This window comes from Penicillium antarcticum, assembly GCF_028974205.1.
Source record: "Penicillium antarcticum strain IBT 31339 chromosome Unknown utg000007l_segment0_segment0, whole genome shotgun sequence".
Classification (NCBI taxonomy): domain Eukaryota; kingdom Fungi; phylum Ascomycota; class Eurotiomycetes; order Eurotiales; family Aspergillaceae; genus Penicillium; species Penicillium antarcticum.
In genome coordinates this window covers 163630-177942 of record NW_026695305.1, presented here as the reverse complement: position 1 = coordinate 177942, position 14313 = coordinate 163630, and the positions used below count along the sequence as shown (strand labels likewise).

The window sequence follows — 14313 nt, the reverse complement described above, 5'->3', positions numbered from 1 at the left end:
AATTTCCTGATAGAGCCTAGTTTATGGCTTGTCTAGTCTGGACTACTTGAGAATCGTTGCGTTGCATATTGTTGTGATATGAGGCTGGTGCAGATCAGGAACCAAGCCGCACCGTCGGAATTAACACCGAAGTATCTATACAGATGACCAAGTTGATTGGAAATCAACTTGGCTAATTGTTGTATATATAGGCTCATGTATCCCTCTGAAATAATAAGACAATTAAAACCTCTGAACAACAACACATATAATATGATGCCACCGCCCCCAACTACTGTATGTCTTAGATAACCAAGGGCACTAGGAGTTGAAATTATGGGGACAGGAAAAGCTATGAGGTGCGCGATTTTTTCTAGCATACGGAGTACAGGGATTATAACAGGTTGGCGGAGAATTTGATCCGTAGTGAGAGGGCTACATAGCACCGGTTTTCTCCACAAACTTTGGACCACATCTGATTGGTCGAAATGACCCTTTAACGACCCACCTCGTTCCTTAAGTCAGCCTCCAGTTCGTCTCTCTTCTCTTACCTCCCTCTTATCATCCATCTATCTTCCCATATATTCACAATGCCAGTCAACACTCGCCTCCCAAATATCCCCAAGGATGATGAGCGCCCCCGAATACCATTTAATATATACTACACAATCCCACATTTCAAATTATTCTACTACTCTTACGTCTTCTTTGGATCATTCAGTCTTGCCTGGATAGCCGATTATCTCCCAACAATCGGCAAAATATGTCTTTGGACCGGGTTCGCCATAACATGCGGATTAATAATCGCCATACACCCATCGATCCACACCGAGCGGATGAGATTAGATGAGATGGGAAAATCAGTTCGAGTACGTCGTCCGCTGATCGGTTTCAAAAGATGGGAGATCCCTTTGGATGTGGACGGCATTAATGATGGGCTGTATGATGATCCGGATGGCAACACGGACGAAAGACTTCATGATGGGTGTCGGTATGGGTATGCTTGGATTCGTATATAGAGTGATTTTGGGGGGATCTGGTTACTACTCCATATCAGATGATTAGATCTGGATTGTTTAGCGCTTGCGATTTTGCAACATTTGATTAGTGGGCGTTTGCTATTAGTATATATGACGATTCCTTAAATGGGGGTCCTGCTTCACTTTGTCAGCCTGTAAATAATCTGCTTACTCCTAGGAACTGGCGAGATTTGCTTAAAAACTGCCCAGCCAGGCAGAAACAAACATCACGCCGAACAGCAAACGTAAGGGTTGGACTGGGTTTAGAGTAGACACTAGAGACAGTGACCAGCCTCAATATTGGCAATGATCCCTACACTGATACCCAGCTGAACTTTGCCTATCAATCTGCCACCGACCATAATATGAAGGTGTTCATCTCCTTCGACTTCAACTGGTACAATACCAACCAAACTAGTGAGATTGGTGCCAAGAATAGGCAGTTTTCAAGTCACTCTGCACAGCTCAGGGTCGATGGCAAAGTATTTGTATCATCCTTTTCTGGCGACAGGATCTATTGCAGCGAAATGAGATCCGCTGCAGGCGGCGATATTTTTTTAGCGCCTAATTACCATCCTGGTCAGGGTAATTTTAATGATATTGATGGTGCCTTGAACTGGATGGGGTGGGAAAGTGACGGGTACAACAGGGCCCCGACTGCTGAGCGGAAGGTGTCTGTTATCGATGGTGATACGGCGTACAAGGTGGCGCTAGGCGGGAAGCCTTACATTGCGCGTAAGTGACTGTTCATATCACACTTTAGAGATGTTTACTGACTAACAGCCATCTCCCCCTGGTTCTCGACGCATTTTGGCGACGACGTCTCCTACAACAAGAACCGGGTCTTCCCTTCCAACCTCCTCTGGTACAGTCGATGGAGAGAAATCCTCACAACCAAGCCCCGTTTCGTGGAAATTATCACCTGGAACGACTATGGCGAGTCGCACTACATCGGACCGCTCTCATCACCTCACACCGACGACGGCTCATCAAAATGGGTGACGGACATGTAAAGAACTAATCCCAGACAAGGCTATTCAGGCAAAGCACTGACAAGGAATAGGCCACACAATGGCTGGTTAGACATGGCTAAACCCTTCATATCAGCCTACAAAGCTGGCTCAACGCTCCCATCAAACTACCTCGAGGAAGAAAAACTAATATACTGGTATTGGCCAACCCCCAAATCAACAAACTGCGATGCAACCATACAAAGCGCCAACAAGGCCAGTGATAGCTTCTTCGCCGCCTTCGGCCGCCCAGATGGGGCAAACACAATGCAAGACTCCATCTTCGTGGTCACGCAGCTAAAGCAGCCAGCACTGGTGGAAGTGACCTCGGGCATGAACATGCAGACATTTCATGCACCGGCAGGGATACGAGCGTGGACAGTGCCAATGGGCGTGGGTGCCCAGACGTTCCATGTCAAGAGGGACGGGCGGATGGTCGATGAGCTGTCTGGGACTAGTCTAAGGGATATTGCCGACGAGTGTGTCTGTGGTATATACAATTTCAATGCTTATGTTGGGACGCTGCCTGCTGATGGGGAGATTGATGGGCTAGCGCCGGATGGGAGGGCGCTTTTAAAGCAGGGATTGAGGGTGCCTTGCCCACTAATACACTGAGGGATCGCCATCCACCTAGTCTTTCTTGTAATGCTTCTCCCTGTCCGTGTCCGAGTGGGTGTCGTACGTGTTGAGGCATGGTATATGCCGGAAGTAGACCTATGGGGTGAACATGGGCAATTCTATAGATTCTAGCATTCAGCATATGCAATTGACTTAACTTCGTGTTATTGTCTTGTATGTTCCACCTCTTATTGAAAATTGGGAAGGGGACCCTTCAATGCCTCTATCGTCTCACCCACCCTTACTTTGTTACCCCTTTACCGTTTGGATTGTTGGGAACATATGAAGTCCTTTTGTAGTTCTGCCCGGTTTAATCAGCAGGCCATTCACGATAAGAACATTTGATCCTTATGACCCCGATTCTAAATACCGCAGTTTCAGCTTTAGCAATGGCTCGTATTAAAGTGTCTTTTCATGAGAAAATGACATGGCTCAATGTTATCAGCGTAGGATGCTACCTCACTTTCACGAACTATTCATCTACCGTTCAATGTAACAGATTGATCCTAAAAGGCAACAAATCTGCTTTCTATCCCCTCACACGCCCCCAAAACAAATGCCACCAGCCCCAAGCACGAGGGTGGTTATTTGCGTAGCTACCACTGGAGCTATGCCTTATAAACTAGGAATACGTGTCATCCAGCTCTTAATCGCTTGTTGCCAAAACTTGCTCGGTATGTGCAGCAAAGGTATCTGGAACCGTGCGTGCTATCCATGAGGCTTGTATATACGCTTCAAATTAAGAAATATATGGAGTTCGGTAAAAGCTGTGACCATCGTTTGAGGTCCACCTGCCACATTCGGGCATGATTTTGTTATATGATTGGCGAAACCGCAAGTAATGATCTGAACCTATGTGAACCACAGCAGCTATGATATAGATATATCCTGGTGTGACGCATATTGCTCGGTTGTACCTTGTCGTGATTAATCAAAGATGACATCTCCCGTCGAAAAGACATTTTCTGAGAGCTCCTTGCACGAGTGAGCTGAAGCGGCGCTCATTTTGCTCGTTCAATCTCTTGACGGCTTCCGGTAACAACAGCAGTCTTCTTCTCATTTTCAGTGGATAGCATCTGCAAAGATAAACCTGTGCCTTGGGTCGACAATCCAATTGTTGGGAGTACTCATCCAAGTCATCTAAAAGGGTTCCAAAACATGTTTTGAAATTTTCCATATCTTGGGCACATTGAGAATCTCCAAGAACTCTTGCGAAGGCAATAGCGATGTCAAGTTTTTCGCGAAGGTATTGCCGGTTTTGCGCAACTCGGTGAACTGCAGCATGCCGGATACCGGTGATCTTACGCTTCCACCTCATGATTCCTTTTGAGCCCAAGGCACCTGGGCGCCTCTCCAGTATTTGAAAGAATTTGGGCAACTCCATCTCCTCCGGGCACACCCATCCAAGTGGTTGGCACGTTTGCTTTGAAAATCGCTGGAGAAATGCAAAACCACATTGCTCTAACCGATACTGCAAGGCTTTCAAAATATAGTTTTGGGCCCGAAAAGGTACATTGGGCGATCGCAGATTTCCAGACTCGGAAGTGAGCTGTCGGAATCCTTTTGTACTTGAATTAATCCCGAAGGTCTATGCAAGCAAAGTTCGAACTTACTATACTCTGCTTTTGGGATTAAGGTGGCTTGCTTTAGCCTTGATCGTCAGGGGCGAGTCTTCATGAGGTATGCATAGGTCTTAGTGATGCTTTTCAAGGGGGAAAAAATCCTGTTGGAAGCTCTTATTTTTGAATTTTAGAAACTGTTCACTCCCAAAGTCTATGGATTACTACAGCTTTATATATCACTGAAATGTTACAATTCTGGTCATTTCAGTGCAGATTGACTTTCGAAAGACCGCAGTTATGTGCTTGGCACATAAGCCACGGGCCGCCCTTTGGATCATCAGCTCTTTCCTAACGCACGGAATTTACGGCTCACACAATCCAAAGAAGTAAGTTACTGGTACGAATTTTTTAAAGCTAAACCGGTGAGTTCGCAACCGGCCAACATGACGTTCAGGGTCCTCTGGTGCTGTACAGACCAATGGCTGTTTTGCCCAAAATGCACTAGCTAAGGTATTGAAATTAACCGGCTAGCTCTCATAGTATGGCGATTGGAAAATGTTCCCGGGGAGGAGGAGTATTGTTGGTCTGTGTATCTAGCATCTGTTTACATGTAGCTCTCCGTACTCCACAATTGCAGTTCTTTCCATGTCGTACTAAGTAAACAAGGAAATGACAGAAGTATGCCATAGCTGGTACGTAACTGCAGCTGGATCGAATGACATGAGTCCCGATTCAGAATTCTGCGTATGATAAGGAAGCGTTGAGCTCCAATCCTGGACTTAGGCACGTCACACTTTCTAAGGGCATGGGTATCGTCCATTTCGGCAAATAAACTGTAATAAAATAACTGCTCTTAAGTTAAGTTTAAAAGCAAAAATAAATTCTATTCTTGAGGGCGGAGGAATGATGCGGTTGCTGTGTGAAAGACCTTTGATGGTGGCAGATCACATCCCCTCTTCTTGTATTCTACCGTCGACCGGGGGTTATAAATTCTGGCCTACCTGCTATCAAAACCCCTGGCCAGGCAACGCGATTACTCGAGACACCATCGATCCCGATATCCACTATGGGACCATCGTATCCGGCAACACACTCGCCAAAGACGCTGCTTCTCGCGATCGGATTGTTGCCGACCTCGACGAGGATTGCATCTGCTTTGAGATGGAAGCAGCCGGGCTGATGAACCACTTTCCCTGTCTTGCGGTCCGAGGGATCTGCGACTACACCGATTCTCACAAGAACGATCGATGGCAACGCTACGCCTCGGCGACCGCCGCTGCGTATACAAAGGAGCTTCTGGCGTACGTGCCGGCTGCAGAGGTCAAAGAGACCAAGAGGGCACTGGAAGTGCTTCAGCTAGGTTAGATCTTGTTTCATTCACTAGCTAGACTAGCAAGTACACGAGACCGCATTACATTGAGATTGGCATACGTCCTGACTGCGAGTAGTTAAACGACAGATTAATAGCGTGCAGCAGACGACAGTTGCAACGAAAGCTGTAACTGATTCCATCAGGTCTGATCTTCGCACCGATGAGATCGGGCGCTGGCTTTTGTCACCCGGATCCGTCTATAAATGCCAACCACGCGAGGACACTCCGCCATGAGGGGACTGGCGCGGTGGATCCTGGAAAACCCCGTCTTCAAGTCGTGGCACTCGCGGTCGCGTCGACATTTATGGCTGCACGGGCTTGCGGGATGTGGAAAGACGGTTCTCAGTTCGACTGTGCTTGATCATGTCGCGAAGGAAACCAACGGTCTAATCATCAGCTTCTTCTTTGACTTTAGCAACTCTGCAAAACAGACATTGGATAGCATGCTGCGGTCGCTTGCTTTCCAGCTTTACCAAGGCGGGGTCGGCTCTGCCATTCATCTTGACGCATTGTAGCTTATGATCATGTATCGATACGGTGTTGTTGTTGGGTTTGAAAAATTGAGGCGATCATACGCAGCAGTCAGGAAATGGCGACTGGGAATTCAGGCTCTGGATTGATCGCACGCTGGTAACAAGGTGGGTCGTGAACAAACCCCAGTTACCGAACCTGTCTGGTGAGTTGGTTTCAGACTCTCACCGTCCATATCAGTCAAAGGCTTTGAACACCAGCAAGCCCCGCATCCCTTCGCCTTTTGCTTTGAAAAATGTCGTTCTCTCGCGATCAGCGGGACAGGAAGCGCTTCGGAGCCCAGTTCCCCAACAATTGGCCTAAGCAGGACGTTGTCTGAATTCTGTCAGTTGCTTTCTTTACCAGAAGCAATTGACTTCAACAGCTGGTTATCAAAAACCAGACATAAAAAGCTCGAAACGGACAAATCTAATAGCTTAGGCGGGGATCTTCCAAACCAGGTATCAAGCTTGTCAGAGAAAGCATCCCATGAACTGGAAGAATATGAGCGCTGTTTTGATCAGACGCGTCGGCAGAAGATGCAAGTCTGTACGTTGTTCCACTCGGGTTTGCATTGATTGGTCAGCAAGATCCAGATAGAACAACATCAATGCATCTCAATGGGACACCTCAATACTAGCACATACCAGTATCTGTCAATCCGACAGTTATGAGCCCGGTTGCCCGTTGCAATATCCATTAAGATATATCAGACCTCTCTGCTCTGTATCTTAGCGACGTGTATAATATTCCGCAGTGCCGGATACCCCTGAATAGCTCGGATACCTCTGAATCGCCCGGTTACCCCTGAACGGCACATGCGAGCGTTGCCAACGACCGATTGCGAACAGGACGATAAAGTACAATAAGGGAAAGCAGTATAAGGATGTCAGAAGGCCTCTACTCAGAAGAACTGAGGGCAGTGCCTCAGGACCAGCGACTACGGTCGGAAAGTCAATGGAGAGTCTGGATCGGCCACATACGCTCAGCAGCTATCTCTGAAGATGTGTGGGACTATCTGAATCCAGATCTTGCAGAAGAGAGCGTACGACAGGTTCCCGAGGCCGCCCGAGAGCCTCAACCTAGCAGTATTCGCGAAGATGTGGAGGATGAGTTTGAACTCACAGAGAAGGAATTTACCCAGTGGACTCGACGCATTCAAGCCTATGATAGGCGTGAGGCTCAACGGGTGCGCCTGCTGAAGGTGATGGCACGCATGAACAGCCTAATCACACGTTCTCTCGCAACCGAGTATCACTATCTCACAGTCGATGAGGTTTCGCCGTATCAGAAGCTTGTCAGGCTAGCTCGTGAATTCAAGCCAAAGCCAGAGACCCGGACCGAAGAGCTTCGAGCTGCGTGGAGGGCCATGATCAAACAACCAACGAATAACGTCAATACAGATCACTGGCTCACTCAGTGGACGAGTCTATATGAGGAAGCAAAGTGTGCAGATGTGCCTGATGTGGTATACAGTGTCAAATACGCTATCCGAGACTTCCTGCGCGCTATTCAGCCTATAGATGACGTATTCTGTACCACGTGGCAGGAGAAAATCCTCATACACGATATATCCTTCCACGACGTTATCTCCGCATACCGAACACGCCGTAAGGCTCTTGGACAGTCAGCGAAGAAGGGATCGTCGAAGGTTGCACTTGCCACGCTAGATGGTCAGCATGAGGCTAAACCTGGTCAAAATAAGTCAAAGCCAGCGGAGAAAACGTACCGTACACGGTGCCTGTGTGGTAATGGTGCCCATACGTATCAGCAGTGCTATTATCTCAACAAATCGCAGAGGCCAGAAGGCTGGAACCCGAACGAAGCTATAGAGAAGAAGATCCCTGAATTCATCAAGAGGATGAGCCCCCAGGACCAGGAAGCCATCGCAAAGCTTACCAAGGTCGAATCAGCTCAGTTTGCAGCCTCAGAAGATCAGCAGTCGTCCGAACAGATTATCTCTATGTTTTCGCATAATCTTGCGGTACAAGCGGCGCAAGAGGGTGATGAGTTTCCGCTAAAGGATAGCTGGATCGTCGATACTGGCGCGAATACTCACATCAGCAACGATCGTGACAGATTCATCTCATTCACTCCTGCTGACTACACTGTCATCACCGGAGACGCTTCTACAAGAATCCAGGGCTTTGGAACGGTCAGACTGAACCTCACAGACCCCAAGACCGGAAAGATCTCTATCGGAGAGGTCTCGGACGTACGGTATTCGCCAGGATTCCACACGAACCTACTTTCGGCGTCGAGACTGAAGAGCAAGGGATTCATCATGAATATCGAGTTACTGGCACTCGTTCGCCGCGGTCAGCCTATTGCAAAGCTAGAGGAGAAATGTGGGCTATACGTACTCGAATACCGGCCAATTCCGGCTGGATTCGCTACAATCAAGCATTCAGAAAAACCATTAATATCCTCAGCCACCGCCGAGCGTTGGCATCAACGCCTAGGTCATGATCAACGTATCGAGAAACTTGCAGAACTCGTTGATGGAATCAAGATCATTGGTCAGCATGTCGATGATGCTGCCGGCAATCCTGAGAGATGTGAAGTCTGTCAAATGACTAGCGCAAAGCGCCAAATCTCGAGAAGAGCTCATGGAACCAAGTACGGCAGATATGGTCGAATTCACTTTGACCTTGTGCAGATAGAGACAGCATACAACGATGATAAGTGGATGACACACTTCTACCTCGAAGGGATACGCCTACATGCCGCCTCAACACACCAGAAGAAGAGTGGTTGTCAGGATGCAGTCAAGAATTTTGTCGCGTTTGCAATAACACAATTGAAGTTGCCAATTCGAGTCTTCCGCTATGACAACGAGCGCGCTGCCGGCCGCACGGTAGAAGACTTCCTCCGTGAATGTGGCTTCATCGTGGAACACAGTGTGGTGGGCACACCAGAGATGAACAGCTTCGGTGAACGATCTGGGGGGGTGATAATTGCGAGGGCACGAGCCTTACTGTTGGAAGCAGGCTTGCCGAAGGCTCTCTGGCCAGAAGCTGTTAAAGCAGCTGTATACATCATCAACAGATCGCCCACTAAGCTTCCAAACGGTCAGTGGATTATTCCGTACGCTGAGGCAACAGGAATCGATCACATGCAGCCAAAACAACGCATCAACCTCTCAAATCTGCGGTTATACGGATGCCGCGCTTACGTGCGCCGCCAAGATATTCCAAAGAGCCACAAGATGGAGCCGCGCGCGGATATCGGATATCTAGTAGGCTACACAGCCTCGAACATCTGGCGAGTGTGGTTTCCGCACAGAGGAGCCGTGCGAGAAGTCAGGGACGTAGTATTCGACGAGAATCTACGATATGACCCCAAAGAACTAGTAAAGCCACCCATTAGCGACGTAATCGAAGCTATGCCATGGGAAATCGGTGAAGATGAGCATGAGGACATCGAGCAGCTCACACAGCGTGTCAGCCAGCCAGAAACAAACGAGCCAGCTAGTGAAAGCACTCAGCAGTCACCAGAAGCTATACCGGACGTTCAACGCCAAGAAAATGCCTTTGAACCACCGAAATCACCAGGCCAACCTCAGCAGACGGTCACGCCGTCTCTAACACCCTCGGCAGAGCCACAGCTTCTGCCGGCGCCTCAGGCGCAGCAACCATCTCAAGGAGCATTTCCCGGGGATCGAGGGCCCGCACAACATGCGACAGCACGTCCAAGAGCACCAAGAGATATTGTGGGAGATGTATCGGACCAAAACATCGTCTCTGGAGCACGGAAGAGGAAACCAGTGGACCAGGCATTTACCGCCGCGCTAGAAGAGCCAGAGGACTATCATGAAGGTGTGTTAGCAGCGTTCGCAACAGGACTAAACGCTCCTCACCTTCATAACCTCGTGCACCGCGATGATCTGCCTTCAGAGCCTCAGAACTGGAAGGAAATGATCAATCATCAATATCACAAGGGATTTCTTGCTGCTGCAGGCCTTGAAATTGACACACTCACTCGTAAAAACACCTTCGAGGTAGTACAGCGTCCAACGGACCGCAGTATTCAGATCCTACCTCTCAAATGGGTCTTCACCTACAAGTTTGATAGCAATGGGTTCCTGAGCAAGCTGAAAGCGAGACTATGCGTGCGAGGAGATCTCCAGCGGATGACGGCAGAAGAAAAGTACTCAGCGACTCTCGCAGCGCGAACCGCGCGTGCTGTATTCGCCCTAGTTGCTGCATTCGATCTGGACACATATCAATATGATGCTGTCAACGCATTCCTCAATAGCCTACTAGATGAGGTTGTATACGTCTCATTACCACCAGGGTTTGAGAAAGATGGTAAGGCCAAGTGCTGGAAGCTTCTTAGAGCTCTATACGGCCTACGAAAATCTCCACGCCTATGGCAACGAGAAGCGTCTAAGATCTTCACATCTCTAGGCTTGCAGGTAGTGCAGGAAGATATTTGCCTCTTCGCAGCGGACGGCATCATGGTGTTCTTCTATGTTGACGATATCATCATTGTAAATCATTCTTCAAAGCATGCAGCAGCCAAACATCTGAGAGAAGAGCTCAACAGACACTGGGAGCTTCGAGATATGGGAGAGGCGCAGTGGTTCCTCGGGATACGCATTATCCGTGACAGACAACAGATGGCCCTATGGCTCTGTCAGGATTCATATATATCCTCGATGGCTCACCGTTACCATCTTACTGGATCTCGCAGATATGATACACCACTCCCTAGTACCCCACTCAAGCCATTTGACGGCCAGGCGACGCCTCAACAGATTCACGAGTACCAGGAGAAGGTTGGCTCAGCTCAATATGCAACGACGATCACTAGACCGGACTCAGCGAAAGCGACGGCTACACTGGCTCAATTCCTCACAAACCCCGGTCCTCAGCACCTTGATGCAATCAATAGAGTCATCTCGTACCTTGACAGCACTCGGACATCGGCGATCGCGTACAGAGCGCGTGATCGATCACAGAAAAATTGTCAGATACCGGAGGCCGTTCAGTTCTTTAGTGACGCCTCATTCGCTGATAATCCCGATCGAAAAAGCTCTGAAGGATACACATGTATGATGTTTGGAGGACCTGTCGATTGGAAAGCTAGCAAGCAGCGTACGGTGACTACCAGTACAACCGAAGCTGAGCTCCTTGCGGTTTCAGAAGCTGCCAGGACCGTGGCCATGTGGAAACGGCTATTCAAAGCAATACGCTTCGATCCTGAGCATGAGCTAAACATCAAATGCGACAATCAGCAGACTATCGGGATCCTCGAAAAAGAAACACCTCAACTGCGCACGAAGCTCCGTCATGTTGACATACACCAGCACTGGCTCCGGCAGGAGGTTCAGAGCAAGCGCATCACCGTACACTGGGTGAAAACCGCCGATATGGTAGCTGATGGTCTCACAAAGCTACTACCCTGCCAAAAGCATCTCGAATTCATGCAATCGATGGGTATGGAAGATATACGGCAACATCTGGTGGTGGGCGAGGTCTAACGCACACATCTGCAAGAGCAGAAAGGGCACTCGCTGAGGGGGTGTGTCGAACTGAGGGGTGGTATTTTACCACTAAGAACAGGGATATTCATCAAGTACCCATTCTGTCTCTGTCTCTGTATGGTAAACGGGGTACGCTCGGCATACCAGCGTCGTAACACGCTAGGAACGACTCCTGAGATCTGTTAACGCTTCAACAGCAAGATCCAGATAGAACAACATCAATGCATCTCAATGGGACACCTCAATACTAGCACATACCAGTATCTGTCAATCCGACATATTATCTTCCACCACGAGGACACGTCGAAGATTCGTATTAGCTTTCCCGCCAATTGCGGCGGACCCTTTTGGGCTTTTCGAAGTTCTGTCCACATTGGGATCATCGTGCAGGACTTCGTGCTCGCTCGCAGAAGGCTCATTAGTCTTGGCTTGGTGAGCTATCTCCAACGTATGCATGTATTTGTCGTCACTCGCAGCCCCTGGTGCTATTTCCGCAATGTGAGTGACAACGGGATTCTCTGGTATTTCAGGAGACTTCGTCCGGTCATTGTCCCCGATAACCTTGTTGCTCAGCGCTTGGATCCCACCACATAACTGATCAATTTCGGATTTGTCGTAATTAGGTAGAACGGGATTATATGGCTCATCATCCCGCCGGACTTTGAAGAAGAAACCAAACGTGCTTCCCTCAGCTTCCTTTGAGCTTGCGCCGATTTCTCCACCATGAAGGTGGCAAATTTTTCTGCTCACATTTAGGCCAAGACCAGAGCCACCATAAACGCTTTCAGTTCTGGGTGTCGCTTGGTTAAAGCGCTCAAATAGTCGCTTTTGATCTTGGTCACTAATACCAATCCCGGTATCCTCCCCACAAACCAAAAGGGCTGACAAGTCGATAGCTTAGACGCGCAGGCAGTATATTCCTCTTGGTTGCATTTACAATTGCGCACTCCCTCGAACGTCCCCGGACAGATGGAGCTCTCCCTCGAGATTTTGCTGGTCGAAGCAGCGACTCATATATTGCTACGCTGGGGGGCAGCGGGGAAGGATGGCCTTCGGTGAGCCAATGGATTCCGTTTATGGAGATGTAGGTGGAAAATTTATTTTTTAGAACAATTGTCTGAATGCAAATGGCTGAGATTGGATAGGTCCCAGAATAATAAGGCCATCATAAAGGCTGGCTGTGTGCAATTTGGCGCCAATAAAGTCTCGGATGAGGAAATGTCTGATCTTTTATCAAGTATTCAGTCCGTAGCTACGTCTAGCGGCGTGGACGCGCGCTTAATTCTTGCGATTGTATTACAGGAAAGTAACGGCTGTGTTCGAGTAGGAACCACCAACAATGGCGTGAGCAACCCAGGTCTCATGCAGAGCCATGGCGGCATTGGCTCTTGCGGTAACAACAAAAAGTCCCCTTGCCCCAAAAGCATAATTCTACAGATGATTAAAGACGGCACGGAAGGCACATCCTCAGGAGATGGCCTTAAACAATGCTTGGTCAAGAATGGTGGAAGTGGAGCGACCGCCTACTATCGGGCCGCTCGCTGCTACAATTCGGGTTCGGTTGCCACATCTGGAAACTTGGGACAGGGTGGTTCGACGCACTGTTATGCCTCGGATGTAGCGAACCGCCTTCTGGGATGGTCATCAGGACCGAGTACATGCAATGAGGCCACGGTTGGCAGTCTCAGTGATACCCAGTCAGCTGGTAGCTCATCTATCGACGTAACATCTTTGTTCAAACCTACTTCTGTCCCCGCCAAGAAATTTACTCACTCTACTTTGTCTTCCTTAGTTACCACTCAGTACTTCTCTAATATTGCCCAATGGGAGCCATCCACAGCGTCAACGGGCAAGCACTTCTCTACATCGTGCTCGTGGCCCAGTTCCATCACTACAGCCGCGGTCTACCCATATACCATCGCGACCTGCCTTCAGTATGCTACTGTTGGCTCCGACGACTACTGTCAGAAGATTGAGACAGCGTATGGCATCTCAGCAGTTCAGCTCAGAGACTGGAATCCAGGCTTGGACGAGGCTTGCACGAATCTTTGGTGTGGATATAGATACTGCGTAAAAGCCTAGAGGGCCATGTCAATGCATCATGCATGATTATACCTCAATGAGTTGGATCCTAAACCATATAACACACTAGGCTGAGTGCGGATTCGTATTTTAGTCCAGTTGGGAAATCAACTCAATGACGAAATGGAACGGCGAGTGCAGAGGAGACTTTGGGTGGGATTGGGCATGCGTCAAGTGTGAACGTGTTCTATATCTTGTTTTTTAGAAATATTTCGAAGCAATATCAATCATCTCTTGGAGGACAAGACGTGTCCAGCGAAAATCTCAGAGGTAAACATTTATGTCCGGTGTGATAGTGACAAAGCAGCCTGATATTCCTCGATTTAGATATCATGACGCTTGCTTTCTATCACTACTAACCCATGGCTGAGCCATGTGACTTAAATTTGCAACGGGGCTGCCTACGCAAGAGGGCCAAATGTGGCGTGTCGCCGAAAGGGACCAGAGTTTACCCTAAAATTGTGTGGTTTAACGTTAGGTCTCAATGGGGATTTAATAGGAGCATCCATAGCGTGTAATAAAAAAAAATAACAAAAAAGCAAGTATGGCCAAGTTGAGACTGGACAAAAATGTTGATAAAGTAGCTATCTCCCCTAGAATTTCCCAGCGTTATGCGCAGACTCATGAGCTTCACGTGGTCTTAACGATTCCAGCTTAGCTATGCCTCAGTACA

The 14313-nt window shown here is 48.5% G+C and overlaps 3 protein-coding genes across 3 annotated transcripts; all 3 read left to right on the top strand.

The window, feature by feature from the left end:
* Positions 1-569: 569 nt before the first annotated feature.
* On the top strand, positions 570-2623 carry N7508_007331 (glycoside hydrolase family 71 protein; the record flags this gene model as incomplete). Its single annotated transcript, XM_058465395.1, has 4 exons — positions 570-976; positions 1291-1733; positions 1782-2007; positions 2062-2623. The coding sequence occupies 4 exons, from the start codon at positions 570-572 to the stop codon at positions 2621-2623; spliced, it is 1638 nt and encodes a 545-aa protein (XP_058317797.1).
* Positions 2624-5121: 2498 nt separating this feature from the next.
* N7508_007330 (Ankyrin repeat protein) lies at positions 5122-5921 on the top strand (the record flags this gene model as incomplete). The annotated part of the gene is made up of 2 exons (XM_058465394.1): positions 5122-5548; positions 5704-5921. The coding sequence occupies 2 exons, from the start codon at positions 5122-5124 to the stop codon at positions 5919-5921; spliced, it is 645 nt and encodes a 214-aa protein (XP_058317796.1).
* A 1035-nt stretch (positions 5922-6956) lies between these two features.
* On the top strand, positions 6957-13640 carry N7508_007329 (uncharacterized protein; the record flags this gene model as incomplete). Its single annotated transcript, XM_058465393.1, has 3 exons — positions 6957-11447; positions 12455-12642; positions 12704-13640. 3 exons carry the CDS (start codon positions 6957-6959, stop codon positions 13638-13640), a joined length of 5616 nt encoding a protein of 1871 aa, XP_058317795.1.
* Between the last annotated feature and the right edge of the window lie 673 nt (positions 13641-14313).